Here is a 16,385-nt window from a genome sequence, read left to right as displayed (position 1 = left end):
GGCCATATTTTAAAAAGCAGGAGTTCCCATCATGGCGTAGTGGAAACGAATTCGACTAGGAACCATGAGTTTGTGAGTTTGATCCCTGTTCTTGCTCAGTGGGTTAAGGATCCAGCATTGCCATGAGCTGTGGTGTAGGTCTCAGACGTGGCTCACATTCTGGCATTGATGTGGCTATGGTATAAGCTGGCAGCTCCAGCTCTGATTAGACCCCTAGCCTGGGAACCTCCATGTGCCATGTGTTCCACCCTAAAAAGCTTTAATACAATAACAACCAAAAAAAGGCAAAGGAAGGAGTTCCTTTTTGGCACTAATTATCCTACTGCAGCGGCTTGGGTTACTGCAGAGGCACTGATTTGATCCCTGGCCTGGCACAGTGGGTTAAAGGATTTGGCATTTGCTGCAGCTGCTGCATAGGTTACAGCCACAACTCAGATTTCAATCCCTGGCCCAAGAACTTCTATCTGCCACAGATGCAGGCATAAAATTTTTTTAAATTAAAATTTAAAAACAAAAGAAAACATGAGACTATTTTCCTATGTAGCTGTACCATTTTACAAAAATTTTGTCCAGGAATGAACAAGGCTTTTATTTTTCTACATCCTCACAAACTATTGGTGTTGTCAGGCCTTTTGACCATGACTGTTTGGGTGGTTATGTAGTAGCATCTCATGATGATTTTAATTTGCATTCCCCTAATGACTGATGATGATGAACTTTTCATAACATGTTTTCCATTTGTGTATTTTCTTGGGTGAAAAATTGAGTTATTTATAATTGTAGTATAAGAGATTTCCTTTTTATAATACTCAGTATTTTGTTTCCTTTTTGGCCACACTCAGAGCATGCAGAAGTTCCTAGCCCAGGGTGCTGCAGTGACAACACCTGATCCTTAACCTATTGAGCCACAAGAGAGAACTGCCTCAGTTTTTTATCAGATTCAAGAGACAACTTTTTTTTGTTTTTTTGTTTTTTTTGTTTTTTTTTTTTTGTCTTTTGTCTTTTTTGTTGTTGTTGTTGTTGTTGTTGCTATTTCTTGGGCCGCTCCCGCGGCATATGGAGGTTCCCGGGCTAGGGGTTGAATCAGAGCTGTAGCCACCGGCCTACGCCAGAGCCACAGCAACACGGGATCCGAGCCGCGTCTGCAACCTACACCACAGCTCACGGCAACGCCGGATCCTTAACCCACTGAGCAAGGGCAGGGACCGAACCCGCAACCTCATGGTTCCTAGTCGGATTCGTTAACCACTGCGCCACGACGGGAACTCCAAGAGACAACGTTTTTATAAATAAAATCAGGGAAAGAGAATAAAAACTGTACACAAGTGTAAACAAAAAGTGAAATAGCTGTTTCCCCATATTAAATACATAAACAGTTTTGAACAATCAGTATATGTACCAATATCTTTATTAGATTCCCTTGGGCCATTTTTATTTTTTTTAATTGAAGTGTAGTTGATTTATAGTGTTGTGCTAATTTCTGCTATACAGCAAAGTGACCCAGACATATATGTACATATATACATTTCCTTTCTTTCTTTTCTTTTTTTTAGGGCCACATCCATAGCATATGGAGGTTCCCAGGCTAGGGGTCAAATCAGAGCTACAACTGTCAGCCTATAGCCACAACCACAGCAATGCAGGATCCAAGCCTCATCTGCCACCTACACCACAGCTCACGGCAACGCCAGATCCTTTACCCACTGAGCAAGGCCAGGGATCGAACCTACCACAATAGCAACTCCCTACATTTCCGTTCTTACATTACCTTTCATCATAATCTATCACAAGAGACTGGATATAGTTCCCTGTGCTATATGTTAGGACTTTACTGCTTATCCATCCTAAATGTAATAGTTTGCATCTGCTAACCTCAAACTCCCAATCTGTCCCACTCCCCCTCCCCCTTCCCCTTTAGCAAGCACAAGTCTATTCTCTGAGTCTGTTTCTGTTCTGTAGATAGGTTCATTTGTGCCATATTGTAGTTTCCACATTTCAGCAATATCATACAGTATTTGTCCTTCTCTTTCTGACTTACTTCACTTAGTATGATAATCTCTAGTTTCATGTTGCTGCAAATAGCATTATTTGGTCTTTCTGTGGCTAAGTAGTATTCTGTTGTATATATGTACCACATCTTCTTAATCCATTCAACTATAGGTGGGCATTTAGGTTGTTTCCACGTCTTGGCTATGTGAATAGTACTGCTATGAAAATAAGGGTGCATGTTTCTCTCTGAATTGTAATTTTGTCTGGATATATGCCTAGGAGTTGGACTGCTGGATCATGTGGTAGTTCTATATTCAGTTTTCTGAGGAACCTACATACTGTTGTCCCTAGTGGTTGAACCAATTTACATTCCCACCAACAGTGTAAGAGGGTTTCCTTTTCTCCACACCCTCTCCAGCATTTGTTATCTGTAGACTTTAATGATGGCCATTCTGGCTGGTGTGAGGTGTATCTCATTGTAGTTTTGATTTGCATTTCTCTAATAATTAGTGATGTTGAGCATTTTTTCATGTGCCTACTGGTCCATATGTTTTCTTTAGAGAAAAGTCTTCTGCCCATTTTTTGATTGGGTTGTTTGTTTTTTTGTTGTTATTAAGATTTATTATTTGCAAATATTTTCTTCAAGAATGTGGTTTCTCTTCTCATTTTCTTAGTGATATCTTGGAAAAATAGAAGTTTCCAATTTTGATGATGTCCAATTTATCTTTTTTTTTTTTTTTTTTTTTCTTTTGTCTTTTGTCTCTTTAGGGCCCCACCCACAGCATATGGAGGTTCCCAGGCTAGGGGTCTAATCTGAGCTAGAGCCACCGGCCTATATACCACAGCCACAGCAGCACCAGATCCAAGCCACGTCTGTGACCTACACCATGGCTCATGCCAATGCCAGATCCTTAACCCACTGAGCAAGGCCAGGGATCTAACCCGCAACCTCATCGTTCCTCGTCGGATTCGTTTCTGCTGTGCCACAACGGGAACACCTCAATTTTTTCTTTTTTAGGTTGTCTTGGGGGCATATCTAAGAAATCTTTGCCTAATTTAACTAAGGTCACAGAGATTTTTCTCCCGTGTATTTTTTTTTTCTTTTTTTTCTTTTTTCCGGGGTCTTTCTGTCTTTTTATAGGGCAAGCCCATGGCATGTGGAAGTTCCCAGGCTAGGGGTCTAATCAGAGCTGTAGCCACCAACCTACACCAGAGCCACAGCACTCGGGATCCGAACCGTGTCTGTGACCTGCTCCACAGCTCACAGCAACGCTGGATCCTTAACCCACTGAGTGAGGCCAGGGATCAAACCCACAACCTCATGGTTCCTAGTTGGATTCGTTAACCACTGAGCTATAATGGGAACTCCCTGTGTTTTTTTCTACCAGTTTATTTGTCTGTTTTAGGGGTTTTTTTTTGGGGGGGGGGTTGTTTGTTTGTTTTAGCTCTTTTTTTTCTTGGTATCTTGAAAGAGATTATATTTATTATTGGTTTACCTTAAAAGGTAGAGAAAAGAATGAGTGATATGATTATCTTTTGTACTCCTGTACATCAGGTCTGATTCTGGTTATTTCCATCCTTCTCCATGCAGTATGTTAAAATTGAAAGGCTTGAAGAATTCCCATCATTGGAAACTAGGTCTTTGTCCTTGCTGCAGTTCATGTTGAGCTACTGGGTAGAGAGCTTCATAGCTTCTTTTATCTTTTGATCCATAAATTGCAAATGAATTGAATTTTTCACACTTGGTGGAAAATAACTCCAAGGAAGATAAGTTTGGCCTTCCCATTTTGTCTCTTTCTGGACACTTTGAATTTGATAGATCAAGTTCTTGTTCCCACTCGTTTTTTCTTCCAGGGAGTAAAAAATAAAAACACCCAGTGCTGTCCATGGGGACAAAGTTCAACTTCTAAATTCTGTTCAGTTATGTCACTCAAGAAAAACGCTTCCGGGAGTTCCCATCATGACTCAGTGGAAACGAATCTGACTAATATCCATGAAGACACAGATTTGATCCCTGGGCTCTCAGTTGGTTAAGGATCTGGCGTTGGCTGTGAGCTGTGGTGTAGGTTGCAGATGCGGCTCGGATCCTGTGTTGCTGTGGCTGTTGTGTAGGCCAGCGGCTACAGCTCTGATTTGACCCCTAGCCTGGGAACCTCCACATGCCACGGGTGCGGCCCTAAAAAGACAAAAAGAAAAGAAAAAGGCATCCACAACTGCATAATCCCACAGTTCATTGAAAGACTTTCCTGGTTTTCATAGTAGGGCTGGAGGATCATTGAAAAATAGAGCACTAACTTCCATCATCACTCTTCTGTCACTTGGATTCAGCCTAACAAACACAGGCTCATGCTTCACTGGACAGCTCTCTGCAGGTTCTGGGGGAGGGACTTGGAAGATTGAAACAGAGACATCTGTTGAAGGACCACCAGTGAACACTTAATTAATCCACTGAATTTTGAGCAGGTTTTGTTTTTTGTTTTTTGTTTTTTATTTTTATTTTTATTTTTTCAAAAAAAGAGCTAGAGTTTACACTCTCAATTTCTCCTTCCAGCAAGTTTTTGTGTTAACTTCATAGCCACTATATTTAAATTGGGGGGAGGGGGTTCTTTTAAAAAAAAAAGAAGAAGAAAAAGAAAGAAAGAATGAAAATCCACTGGGCCCCATCAACTGAAGACACAGGCCTGACAGTTTACCCGCTGCCACACAGGTGGCTTAGCCCTCTATCTGGTTTTAGCTCTTTATGTTTAGGTCTTTAATATGTTTGGAGATAATTTTGCATGTGGTGTCCACATCTGGTGATCTGGCACTGGGAGAAAGAGCCTCCAGAGCATCTGGCCTTGAAGGCCAGTGGGGCTTGTGCACAGGAGCTCCACGGGACTGGGGGAAATGGAGACCACATTCTTGAAAGGCGCACACAGACTTTCACGTGCACTGGGCCCCAGTGCAAAGCTAAGGCGCCATAGGAATCTGGGTCGGACCTGACTGCAGTTCTTGGAGGATCTCCTGGTAAAACAGGGGATGACTGTGGCTTATTTTGCATTGGAGGCAAAACTCTTGGGAATGTTCATCAGTGTGCATTTCTCTGGAGGTGGCCATTTTGCAAAAATCTGGCCCCAGCCATCACCCATGGAGAAGCCCCAGGCCAAACAATAATCTGGGTGGGATCACAGCCCCAACCAGCAGTAAACTGGCTGCCTAAAGATCCCCCAGGCACACAGCAGCCTCAGTCTCACGCAGAGACCAAGCCCCACCCACCAGAGGGATAGGTATCAGCCTGCCTACCAGGGCAGGCATCTGTCCCTCCCATCAGGAAGCCTACAGCAAGCCCCTGTACCAAATCCAGCCACCAAGGGGGCAGACACCAGAAGTAAGAGACGTTTAGGTCTTTAATCTGTTTGGAGATAGTTTTGCATGTGGTGTGAAATAAGTGTCCAGTTTTTCCATATCATTTATTGAAAAAATACTTGTCCACCTTGCTTATTTAAACTCATTTTGGCTATTCCATGTTTTTTTCATTTTCATATAAGTTATGGAATATAGTTGTTGATTTTTTTTAAAATGCTGCTTAGATTTTTTATTATTATAACTGCATGAATTTGAGACTAGACATCTTAACAACATTGAGTCTTCTATTCATGAACATTGTGTATCTCTCCATTTATTTAGATCTGGATTTTTAAAAAATTTAGTGACTTGCCTTCGCCAATTTTGTTCAGTTTTATACTTGTCCTTTTGTGTATAAAAATCATTAACCTTTTCACATGTTCATCACCAGAAATCCTCCTACAGTATTTTAAACCTGGGAACAGGCTTAATGTTTTCAATTCTTTGATTATTTTAGTCTTTTGTAAAATTTTTAAAAATTTTTCTTTGGAGCTCCCTGATGGCTCTGTGGATTAAAGATCTGACATTGTCACGACTATGGCTTGGGTTGCTGCTGTGTTGCAGGCTCAAAACCTGGCCCAGGAACTTCCAAATGCCATAGGCACAGCCAAAAAAAAAAAAAAAGTTTTCTTCAAGGGCACTATCTAGATGATTGTTCTCTATTGTATTAGCTTGTAGAAATATCTGTAGAAATTCACCTTTAGTGGAGGAGAAAACAGTGGTATCTTGTAACTTTTGTTTCCTGTTTCTCTGAAGTGTCTCCAACGGAATTCCTTGAAGAGAAAATGGCCTACCAGGAATATCAAAACAGCCAGAACTGGCCAGAAAATACAAACTTTTGCTTTGAACCTGAGCAAGGGGTGAATCCAATCCAGACTGGTAAGTGCAAGGCTTGCTTTGTGACTGTTGAGTGTGAACTATGACATAAACATGAAAAAGCCACAGCATGACTCCTAAATATAGCTCATAAACCACACCAAGGTATAATTGTTTCCCATGAGCACTTGGCCCTTTTTCCTCTCTATTTATTCCTCCTTCTGAGGCAGGTGCCCCATTAGTTCTCTCCCCTTCAAAACCTGTTTTGAGTACACTAACTGAAATTCATATTCATTGAAAACACTAGATAGTACCTTAGAACCATAATCCTTCCAAAAGGAATCATTATAGTAAGAATAGCACCATTTGTTGAATGCTTATTTTGTACCAGGCACAGTGCTGGAGCCTTTATATACATATCATCTGCATCTCTTTTTTTTTTTAATTCTGCCAATGATATATTATCCCCATTTGACAAAAGAGACTAATGCTTATACCCAATTTCTATAAAATTCAAACTATTTTTTTTGGTTTTGGCTGCTCCTGACACATATGGAAGTTCCTGGGCCAGGGATTGAACCCATGCCTCACCATCAGCCTGAGCTGCTACACTGACAACACCGGATCCTTAACCTGCTATGCCACATGGGAACTCCTGATACTAATTTATAGAGACAAAAAAATCATAGCTCTAGTTGCCTAGAGCTGGAAGTGGCAGGAGGGATGGACTACAGAAGGACCTCAAAGCAGTAGCATTGATGCTTCTATGTCACAGTTAGGCAGATTATTTGTTTCCACTTATGTATGGCTTCTTTTTTTGCTATCTAACTTAGAAGGCACTTGTAACTGGTTCCAAATGATCTAGTACTTGATATTCTATACCATTCTCCAATTATTGGCTACCCTAGATATATGTAATTCTTTTTAAAATCTTTATTAAGATATAATTCACATACCATAAAATTCACCTATTTAGAGTGTACAGTTCAGTGGAGTTCCCATTGTGGGTCAGCGGAAACGAATCTGACTATCATCCATGAGGACTCAGGTTCAATCTCTGGCCTCACTCAACAGGTTAAGGATCTGGTGTTGCCGTGGGCTGTGATGTAGGTTGCAGACGTGGCTCAAATCTGGCATTGCTGGGCTGTGGTGGTAGGCCAGCAGCTATAGCTCCTATTCAACCCCTGGAAACTACCATATGCCGTGGGTACAGCCCAAAAAAGCAAAAAAAAGTACAATTCAGTGGATTTTTTGGGCATTTACACATATGTACAGTTATCCCTAGAGTCTGTTTTAGAATATTTTTAATCACCTCTTAAAGAAACTCAGTATACTTTAGATGACACCCCCTACCTTCTTATTTAACCCAGCACTAAGCAACCACTAATCTACTTTCTGTCTCTACAAGTTTTCTATTCTGGACATTTCATATAAATGGAATCATAATAATATGTGGTCTTTTGTGGCTGGCTTTCTTCATTTGGCCCAATATTTTCAAGGTACATGCATTTTGTGGAATAGATTAGAACTTTATTCTTTAAAAAATTAATAAATAATAAATATTTATTATTTAAAGAACAATGTTGGTGGAGTTTCTGTTGTGGCTCAGTGGTAATGAACCCAGCTAGTATCCATGAGGATGTGGGTTTGATCCCTGGCCTTGGGTCAGGTATCCGGCTTTGCCATGAGCTGTGATGTAGGTCAACCCTGTGGCTCAGATCTTGTGTTGCTGTGGCTGTGGCATAGATGCATTTTGTTCATTAGTTAATGGACCTCTGGGTGGTTTCCATTTTTTTTTAAGCTATTGTAAATAATGCTGAAAGCATTCATGTATGCATTTTTGTGTAGACACACTTTCATTTTTCTCAGGTATGTATTAGATTGGAATTGTATTCAAATGGTAACTCTATGTTTAATCGTTTGAGGAACTGCCAAGCCGTTTTCCAAAGCAACTGCACCATTGAGGTTTGCACTCAATCCACATCCTTGACAGCACTTGTTTTCCCTTTTTAATAAAGTTATAGCTAACCTAGTGGGTGTGATATGGTATCTTGTGATTTTGATTTGCATTTTCCTAATGACTGATGATGTTGATTATCTTTTTGTCTTTTCATGTGCTTATATGTGCCATTCGTGTATCCTCCTTGGAGAAATGTGTATTCAGATCCTTTGACTTTTTTTTTTTTGTCTTTTTTTTTTAACCTTTTTTTTTTTTAAACCTTTTCTAGGGCAGCTCCCATGGTATGTGGAGGTTCCCAGGCTAGGGGTTGAATCAGAGCTGCAGCCGCCAGCCTGCACTAGAGCCACAGCAATGTGGGATCCGAGCCGCATCTGCAACCTACACCACAGCTCACGGCAACGCCGGATCCTTAACCCACTGAGCAAGACCAGGGACCGAACCTGCAACCTCATGGTTCCTAGTCGGATTCGTTAACCACTGCGCCATGACGGGAACTCCCTTTGACCATTTTTAAAAATTGATTTGTCTTTTTTTGGGCAGTAAGAGTCCTTTATATATTCTACATACTGGACCCTTATCAGATTTGTGACTTGCAATATTTTCTCCCATTTCACAGGTTTTCTTCTACTTTTCTTAATAGTGTCCTTGGAGCACAATTTTTTTTTTTTTCCTAATTTTTTGGCTGCACCAGCAGCATATCGAAGTTCCCAGGCCAGGGGTTGAATCTGAGCCAGGCTGGGACCTGCACTGCAGCTGCATTTGCAGCAGTGATAGATCCTTAACCCAGTGCACTATGCTGGGAATCGAACCCTTACCTCCACAGAGACAAGTACAATCATTAGCCTGCTGTGTCACAGTGAGAACTCCAGTCTTCCAGTCCTTAAACATGGAAACAAGGAATATTTTTCCATGTGTTTACATCCTTTTTTGTTGTTGTTGTTGCCATTGTATTTATTTATTTTTTGGCCTAAATCCATGGCATACGAAAGCTCCTGAGCCAGGGATTGAATGATTGAATCCATAACACAGCAGTAGCCAGAGCCACAGCAGTGACAACATGGGGTCCTTAATCCACTGAGCCTCCAGGGAACTTCTATATCTTATTTCTCTCAACAATATTTTTATGGTTTTTAGAGTGTAAATTTATATTCTTCATAAAATTTATTACTAATATTTTATTCTTAAGGTTATTAATGGATTTTTTTTTTCGGACGTCTTTTAGGGTCCCACCCGCGGCATATGGAAGTTCCCAGGCTAGGGATTGAATCTGAGCTGTAGCTATACACAGCCACAGCAATGCCAGATCTGAGCCACGTCTGTGACCTACACCAGAGTGAGGCCAGGAATTGAACCTGAGTCTCATGGATACTAGTTGGGTTCGTTACCACCGAGCCACAATGGGAACTCTTGGAATTGCTTTAATTTTATTTTTAGACTATTCTGAATCTGAATTGGTTTTTTTATATGAGCTTGTATCTTCTCACCTAACTCATTAGTTCTAGTGATTTTTTAGTGGATAATTTAGGATTTTCTACATATAAAATTTTGTCATATAGAAGAATAGTTTACTTCTTCCTTTCCTATCTGGATGCATTTTATTTCTTTTCTTTGCCTAATTGCTTTGGCTAGAACCTTCAGTACAATGTTCAATAGAAGTGACAAGAGCAGACATCCTTGTTTGTTCCTGGTCTTAGGGAACTGCATCCAGTCTTTCACCATTAAGTATGGTGTTATGTGGGTGGGTTGGGAGGGGATTTTAGATTCCATTTGTCAGAAAATGCCTTCTGTCCTTATTTGCCCAGTGTTTGATATATCATGAAAGGGTGTTGGAGTTTTGTCAAGTATTTTTTCTGCATCTGTTGATAATGATTTGGTTTATTTTTGTATTCTATTGATACATTTGTTTTCCATTAATTGATTTTTGGATATTAAACCAACCTTGCATTCCTGCAATGCATCCCATTTGGTCTTGGTGTGTAATTAGTTTTATATGCTGGCACATATATAAACATATATTGAGGATTTTTACATCCATATTTAGCAGAGACGTTGGTCTGTAATTTTCCTTTCTTGTAAAGTCTTCGTGTAGTTTTATACTGGTCTCACACAGTGAATTGGGAAGTGTTCGCCCTGTAATATTTTTGGAAGCATTTGTGAAAAACTGGTTTTCATTCTTCTTAAATAAATGTTTGGTAGAATTCATCAGTGAAGCCATCTAGGTCAGGACTTAATTACTGACCAGCAATGGTGACTTCCTTTTTTTTTTTTTTGTCTTTTTTGTCCTTTTAGGGCTGCACCCATGGCATATGGAGGTTCCCAGGCTAGAGGTCTAATCCAAGCTACAGCAGCCAAGCTATGCCAGAGCCACGGCAACACCAGATCCAAGCCGAGTCTGCGACCTACACCAGCTCATAGCAACTCGGGATTCTTAACCCACTGAGCAAGGCCAGGGATTAAACCTACAACCTCCTGGTTCCTAGTCGGATTCGTTTCTGCTGTGCCACGATGGGAACTCCAAGATGTGGTTTATGACAGAGAGATCAAGGATGACTCCAGGGTTTTTTTGACCAAAAAGATAGAATGCCATCAGAGATGGGAAGACTGTATGAGGAGTGGTTTGGGAAACTACTAGATTTTGTTAGATTTTTGGCTTTATTTTATACATTAAGAGTTGGCAGTTTGAACATGAGGGGAGATGAGGGGTTGGGAGGATGAGCTGGGGGGGGGTTTGAGATGAAAATGCTATAAAATTGGGTTGTGATGATTGTTGTACAACTATAAATGTAATAAAATTCATTGAGTAATTAAAAAAAAAAAAAACCTGAGGGGAGAGGTCTAGATGGCTGGAGATAGAGATTTGAGTGTCATCATCTTATAGAAGGAATTTTCAGCTGTGAGATGGGATGAGATCACTAAGGCAGGGAAGGCAGATAGAGAAAGATAGGGTCTTCATCCCTCTGCCAACCACTCGGTTCTTTAGTTCTCAGCTTAAATATTTATCAAGTGAAGATATTCCTGGAGTTCAGTTAAAATGTATCCATCTCCTAAATGTTCTCAACCCCAACCCTTACACATCTTTGGGTTTTTATAGCACATGGGGTCTGCCATGTCATAGGCACCCAGTAAAATTGTAATGAAGAAATGACAGAATTTTGTATAATTCTTTGATTTTTACATATGATTTAGCATTCTTCCCCTCCTAATGTGCAAAAAACCATACAACAGTTATTCTTGTTGATAGTTTGATAGTTTAAGTGTCCTGTTTTCCTTTAATGCCTCAGAGCTACAGGAATGCATATTCTCTTTAGGGCTGGGCTTCAGTGCAGCTGCCTCTGACAATTAAAGTGCCTTAAGGAAATTAGCATTCACAGAGGAACTAACTAGTTAGAAAAGCAGATTCTTAGGGCCCAGCAACCTGTTTTTATAAGCCTTCAGGATGATTCAGGTGTGTGCTACATTTTGAGATGGCCTCCTTAGAGAACAGAATTCTTGCTTGGCCTGAATGGTTTTGCTCTTTTTTTCATGTAAGAAGGTACAGAGTTTACCTGATGCTTTCAGTGCCTTTATCATGCCAACTCCTGAGTTCTCTTAAGATGCCAGCTGTTCACCTTGTCTCATTCAGGCAGTTTTGAAATGCACGTTTCTCCAAAGCGCCCACAGGCAGTGAAAATGTCTTTTTTATTTGTTCTGTTGTTTTGGGTTTTTTTTTAATAAGCTAAAATGAATATCTGAATACATATTGAAAATGTAACTGTATTTGTATTTTCACCTCCTGGTATAGTATAGACTTAAGCATTAGCTGTACTTTCAGTTTTATGTATTTGTTGTCTAATTTAGATAATCAAATCATAGGGAATATGAGATTTTTAACTTATAACGAATGAGTTAGTGGATATTAGATTCCTTACCATGTTCAGTCTCATATCAACTTAATTAACTCGCTGTTGACAACTCTTCTATAACTAATCAGTATTCATCATAGGATAATAAAGAATGCTGGAGTTCCCATCGTGGTGCAGTGGTTAACGAATCCGACTAGGAACCATGAGGTTGCGGGTTCGATCCCTGCCCTTGCTCAGTGGGTTAAGGATCTGTCGTTGCCGTGAGCTGTGGTGTGGGTCGCAGACGCGGCTTGGATCGCGCGTTGCTGTGGCTCTGGCGTAGGCCGGCGGCTGCAGCTCCAATTAGACCCCTAGCCTGGGAACGTCCGTATGCCGCGGGAGCGGCCCAAGAAATGACAAAAAGACAAAAAAAAAAAAACAGATCTAAACACAAAAGACTAAAAGAATACAATAACGAAAAAAAAAAAAAAGAATGCTAATCTTTCTGGTTATATTAACTGAGAATGAGTTTTAAATTCCTTCTTTATTCCAGATCCCTTTAAGATGCATCGTGATGATGGCCTGGAAGATTTGCTCTTTCTTCCCAGTGGAACAACCGATGCTTCAGCATTTACAGAACCAAACGATCCCCTGAAAAACAGTTACGGTACGACTTCTCCAACTGGATTTATGTCCTAACTCCATACAATTGCTGTGGCCTTTAATCTCTCACCTTTGAAGTTAACCACGAGGCAAAGTTATGTCAGGGGCTCTGGCTCTGACAAGGCTCTTCCTAGATTAGAAGTCAGTGTTGGCCTGCTCAGGGTCTGCTTGCTTCTTCTCGTAGGGTATTAAATTCTATGTCCTAGGGCCTGAATCTCTCTCCACATTTTACTAGCTTAAGGCTTCGCACAAGTTATGTCCTCTCTAAACTTTGGTTCCTTTATCTATAAAATGTGGTCAAGGAGTTCCTGTCGTGGCGCAGTGGTTAACGAATCCGACTAGGAACCATGAGGTTGCGGGTTTGGTCCCTGCGCTTGCTCGGTGGGTTAATGATCCGGCATTGCCGTGAGCTGTGGTGTAGGTTGCAGACGCGGCTCGCATCCCGCGTTGCTGTGGTTCTGGCGTAGGCTGGCAGCCACAGCTCCGATTAGACCCCTACCCTGGGAACCTCCATATGCCGAGGGAGTGGCCCAAGAAATAGCAAAAAAAAAGACAAAAAAAAAAAAAGTGGTCAACAGTAGCTCTGACCTTAAAGATGTGGTGATGATTAAATTATATTGAAGTACTTCACATAGTGTCTGGTACGTAGTAAACATAAACTAACCTTATTAATTAATAGTATTCTCATTCCTGGTTTTGTATAACTTTTTACATGAATGTGGGCAAGGTAGTGTAGGGTGGGCAAAACTTCTGCTCATCTGAGATGTTCAGTTGAGGCCCTGATAAAACAACAGATTAATTTTAAAAATAGTTTATTGAAGTTCCTGTCGTGGCTCAGTGGTTAACGAATCCGACTAGGAACCATGAGGTTGCGGGTTCGGTCCCTGCCCTTGCTCAGTGGGTTAAGGATCCGGCGTTGCCCTGAGCTGTGGTGTAGGTTGCAGACACGGCTCGCATCCTGCGTTGCTGTGGCTCTGGCTTAGGCCGGTGGCTACAGCTCCGATTTGACCCCTAGCCTGGGAACCTCCATATGCCGCGGGAGTGGCCCAAAGAAATAGCAAAAAGACAAAAAAAAAAGTTTATTAATGCATGCAACATACATCACATGGGAGGAAAGTAACTCAGAGTGGTAGCTTAGAGATTCAGTTTGCATAACATCCCCAACAAAGAATAGTAAGTTTATAGAGAAATGACAGAAACAGTTTTATGCTTCCAAAAGTCCTACTATGGGAAGGCTAAATACGTGGGAGGGAACTAGAGACAGGTTTGTTGGCAGAGTCTTCTGATGCTCTCCCTGGCCTGATAAGAGTTTATCCCCAGCAAAAGGAAAATGTATATCCTGCCTTTAGGAAGAAAAGGGGGGTGCTTTTTCTTGGTTTGCTGTTTGTTAAATTGCCTTCAACTCAGAGTTTTTATATTGAAAAAGCATATTTTGGTGTGACATATTCTGGTTTCCTTTGGTACCCATTATCCGTAAGTCCTGCTTCAAATAATGCTTATGGAGTTCCCGTCCTGGTGCAGTGGAAACAAATCCAACTAGGAACCATGAGGTTGCGGGTTTGATCCCTGGCCTCACTCAGTGGGTTAAGGATCCGGCATTGCTGTATAGGTCGCAGATATGGCTTGGATCTGGCATTGCTGTAGCTCTGGTGTAAGCCGGCGGCTGCAGCTCCGATTAGACCCCCCAGCCTGGGAACCTCCATATGCCGTGGATGCAGCCCTGAAAAGACCAAAAAAAAAAAAAAGAGAGAGACAAATAATGCTTGTAATTCTGTATTTGTAAAAATCCAGGCTAATAATACGTTTCTTTTACGCTCTGCTTTGGACTGATAATATCCTGGGAGAAGGATGTTAAATGAGTTGACTTTGATGCTGTCCATCTCTTCTGACACTTCAATTTTAGCTTTGACTCCTATTTCTTCAGCTTACTAGCTAATGAATCATTTAATTTGCATTGACTTTCCTTACAGCAACTTTCTTCTCCTGTGTTCTCTGTGCTTTACCTCAGCGCAAGCCCCTGTCACTTCATGCCTAGATCACTTCTGTAGTCTTCTGACAGACTTCCTGCCCCCCTTTAAAATTAATTCTGGATATACCTGTTACACTGATCACTCTGACGCCCTGTTCTATAATCATTATCTCATTTTCATAATTAAGACATGAGACTTTTCCCCCCTTCTCTTCAGTTTCTCTGGTTCTAATCCTATTTCCCCTCTCTGGTATATAAGATCTGTTGAATCACTAATCTCAGTCTCAGAAGCATTCTTGGTATCTTCATTCTTTTCTTTGCTCAGGGATCTCCAACCTTGAAGTTGACTACTCTCTCCTCTTTTCCTGCTCTTGCTTCTCCTCTGAAGCCTTCTGTGACTATTCTGGTCTTTATGGTTGTTTTTAAGCTCTTGTAGCATTTAGTCCATACTGTACACTTTACCTTATTTGCTATGTGACTACCTTGCCTATCTAGCTAAATTATAATAATCTTTTTTTTTTCTTCTCCTTTTGCTTTTTGGGGCTTTTTAGGGCTGCACCTGTGGCATATGGAAGCTCCCAGGCCCAGGGGTCGAATCAGAGCTACAGCTGCCAGCCTATACCACAGCCATAGCAACTCGGGATCCGAGCCACGTCTTCGACCTACACCACAGCTCACAGCAACACCAGATCCCCGACCCACTGAGCAAAGCCAGAGATCGAACCTGCGTTAACAGAGATGATAGTCCAGTCCGTTACCACTGAACCACAACGGGAACTCCCTAGATTGTAGTAATCTTGATGGCGAGGACCATGTGATTATTATGTCTGGCAGAGGACAACATAATAATAATGCTTTTATATCTGCCTAATTCTTAATAATGTAAAAAGCATTTTCACAGAATTGTCCTTTAATGTTGGAAAGGTGTTAATCTCGTTAACATCACTGTGAAGGTGAGGAAATTGATTCACAATCCCTAACTATACATTATGCTATTAATTGTGATGTTGAAGCAAGAGCTCATCCTTTGGTATCTTTGAAAAACATTGTAAAAGGTGATCAGTCAATGCTGATTAATGGCGTGACAGCCTAACAATTGACCAAATCTAAAGATTGTCAGTAGTTACTACTTGTAGTTGCAGTTTGTTCATTCTGATTGCTTTGAAAAGGTTTTGGCAAATTTTTTCTTTTTCTTTTGTGGCCACACCTGAGGCATAAAAAGTTCCTGGACTAGAAATTGAACCCTTGCCTCCTCAGCAACCCAAGTCAACACAGTTGAATTCTTTTTTTTTTTTTTTTTTTCTTTTTTTTCCCTTTTTGTCTGCTCCATGGCATATGGAGTTCCCAGGCCAGGAATCAGGTCTAAGCCACAGTTGCAACCTACGCCACAGCTATGGCAACACTGGATCTTTTAACCCACTGTGTGAAGCTGGGATCGAATCTGAGTCCTGGTGCTGCAGAGACCCCACCAATCCCCTTGTGCCACAGTAGAAACGCCTATAAAACTGATTTTAAATATCAGATGTCTTTTTCCCTCAGTGTTGGCTTAGTTTCAAAAATGTTTTTGTTTGTGTTTTAATATTAGGTCTCTTTCCCTGTGACACGTTTGCTCCTGCAGCTGTTGTTCCTCAGGGATGGTCTGTGGAAGCTCCCAACCCTCCACACTCAGAGCCTTTAATTTCCCCCATAGCTGTTATACAACCTCTGCAGCCCATGGCAGGTAAGATATTAGAATTCCTCTTTATCAACTAATAATCAATATAAATAATCAGGTATGTTTAAT

General features: G+C 41.0%; 1 protein-coding gene across 41 annotated transcripts in view; it reads left to right on the top strand.

Moving 5' to 3' along the window:
• MAP4 (microtubule associated protein 4) overlaps positions 1 to 16,385 on the top strand; it is a 172,135-nt gene that overhangs the window by 107,278 nt on the left and 48,472 nt on the right. For 34 of the 41 annotated variants that reach the window (XM_013981614.2, XM_021070599.1, XM_021070587.1 and 31 more), the window contains 3 exons: positions 6,130 to 6,252; positions 12,524 to 12,637; positions 16,188 to 16,322. In XM_013981614.2, the coding sequence (XP_013837068.1) occupies positions 6,130 to 6,252; positions 12,524 to 12,637; positions 16,188 to 16,322 (372 nt within the window). The remainder of the gene's footprint in view (positions 1 to 6,129; positions 6,253 to 12,523; positions 12,638 to 16,187; positions 16,323 to 16,385) is intronic. The other 7 variants (XM_021070579.1, XM_021070593.1, XM_013981619.2 and 4 more) reach the window with 1 other exon arrangement.

This window comes from Sus scrofa, chromosome 13 (assembly GCF_000003025.6).
Source record: "Sus scrofa isolate TJ Tabasco breed Duroc chromosome 13, Sscrofa11.1, whole genome shotgun sequence".
NCBI classification, from domain to species: Eukaryota; Metazoa; Chordata; class Mammalia; order Artiodactyla; family Suidae; genus Sus; species Sus scrofa.
The sequence above is the reverse complement of the archived record's forward strand: the minus strand, read 5'-3'. Positions and strand labels throughout refer to the sequence as shown.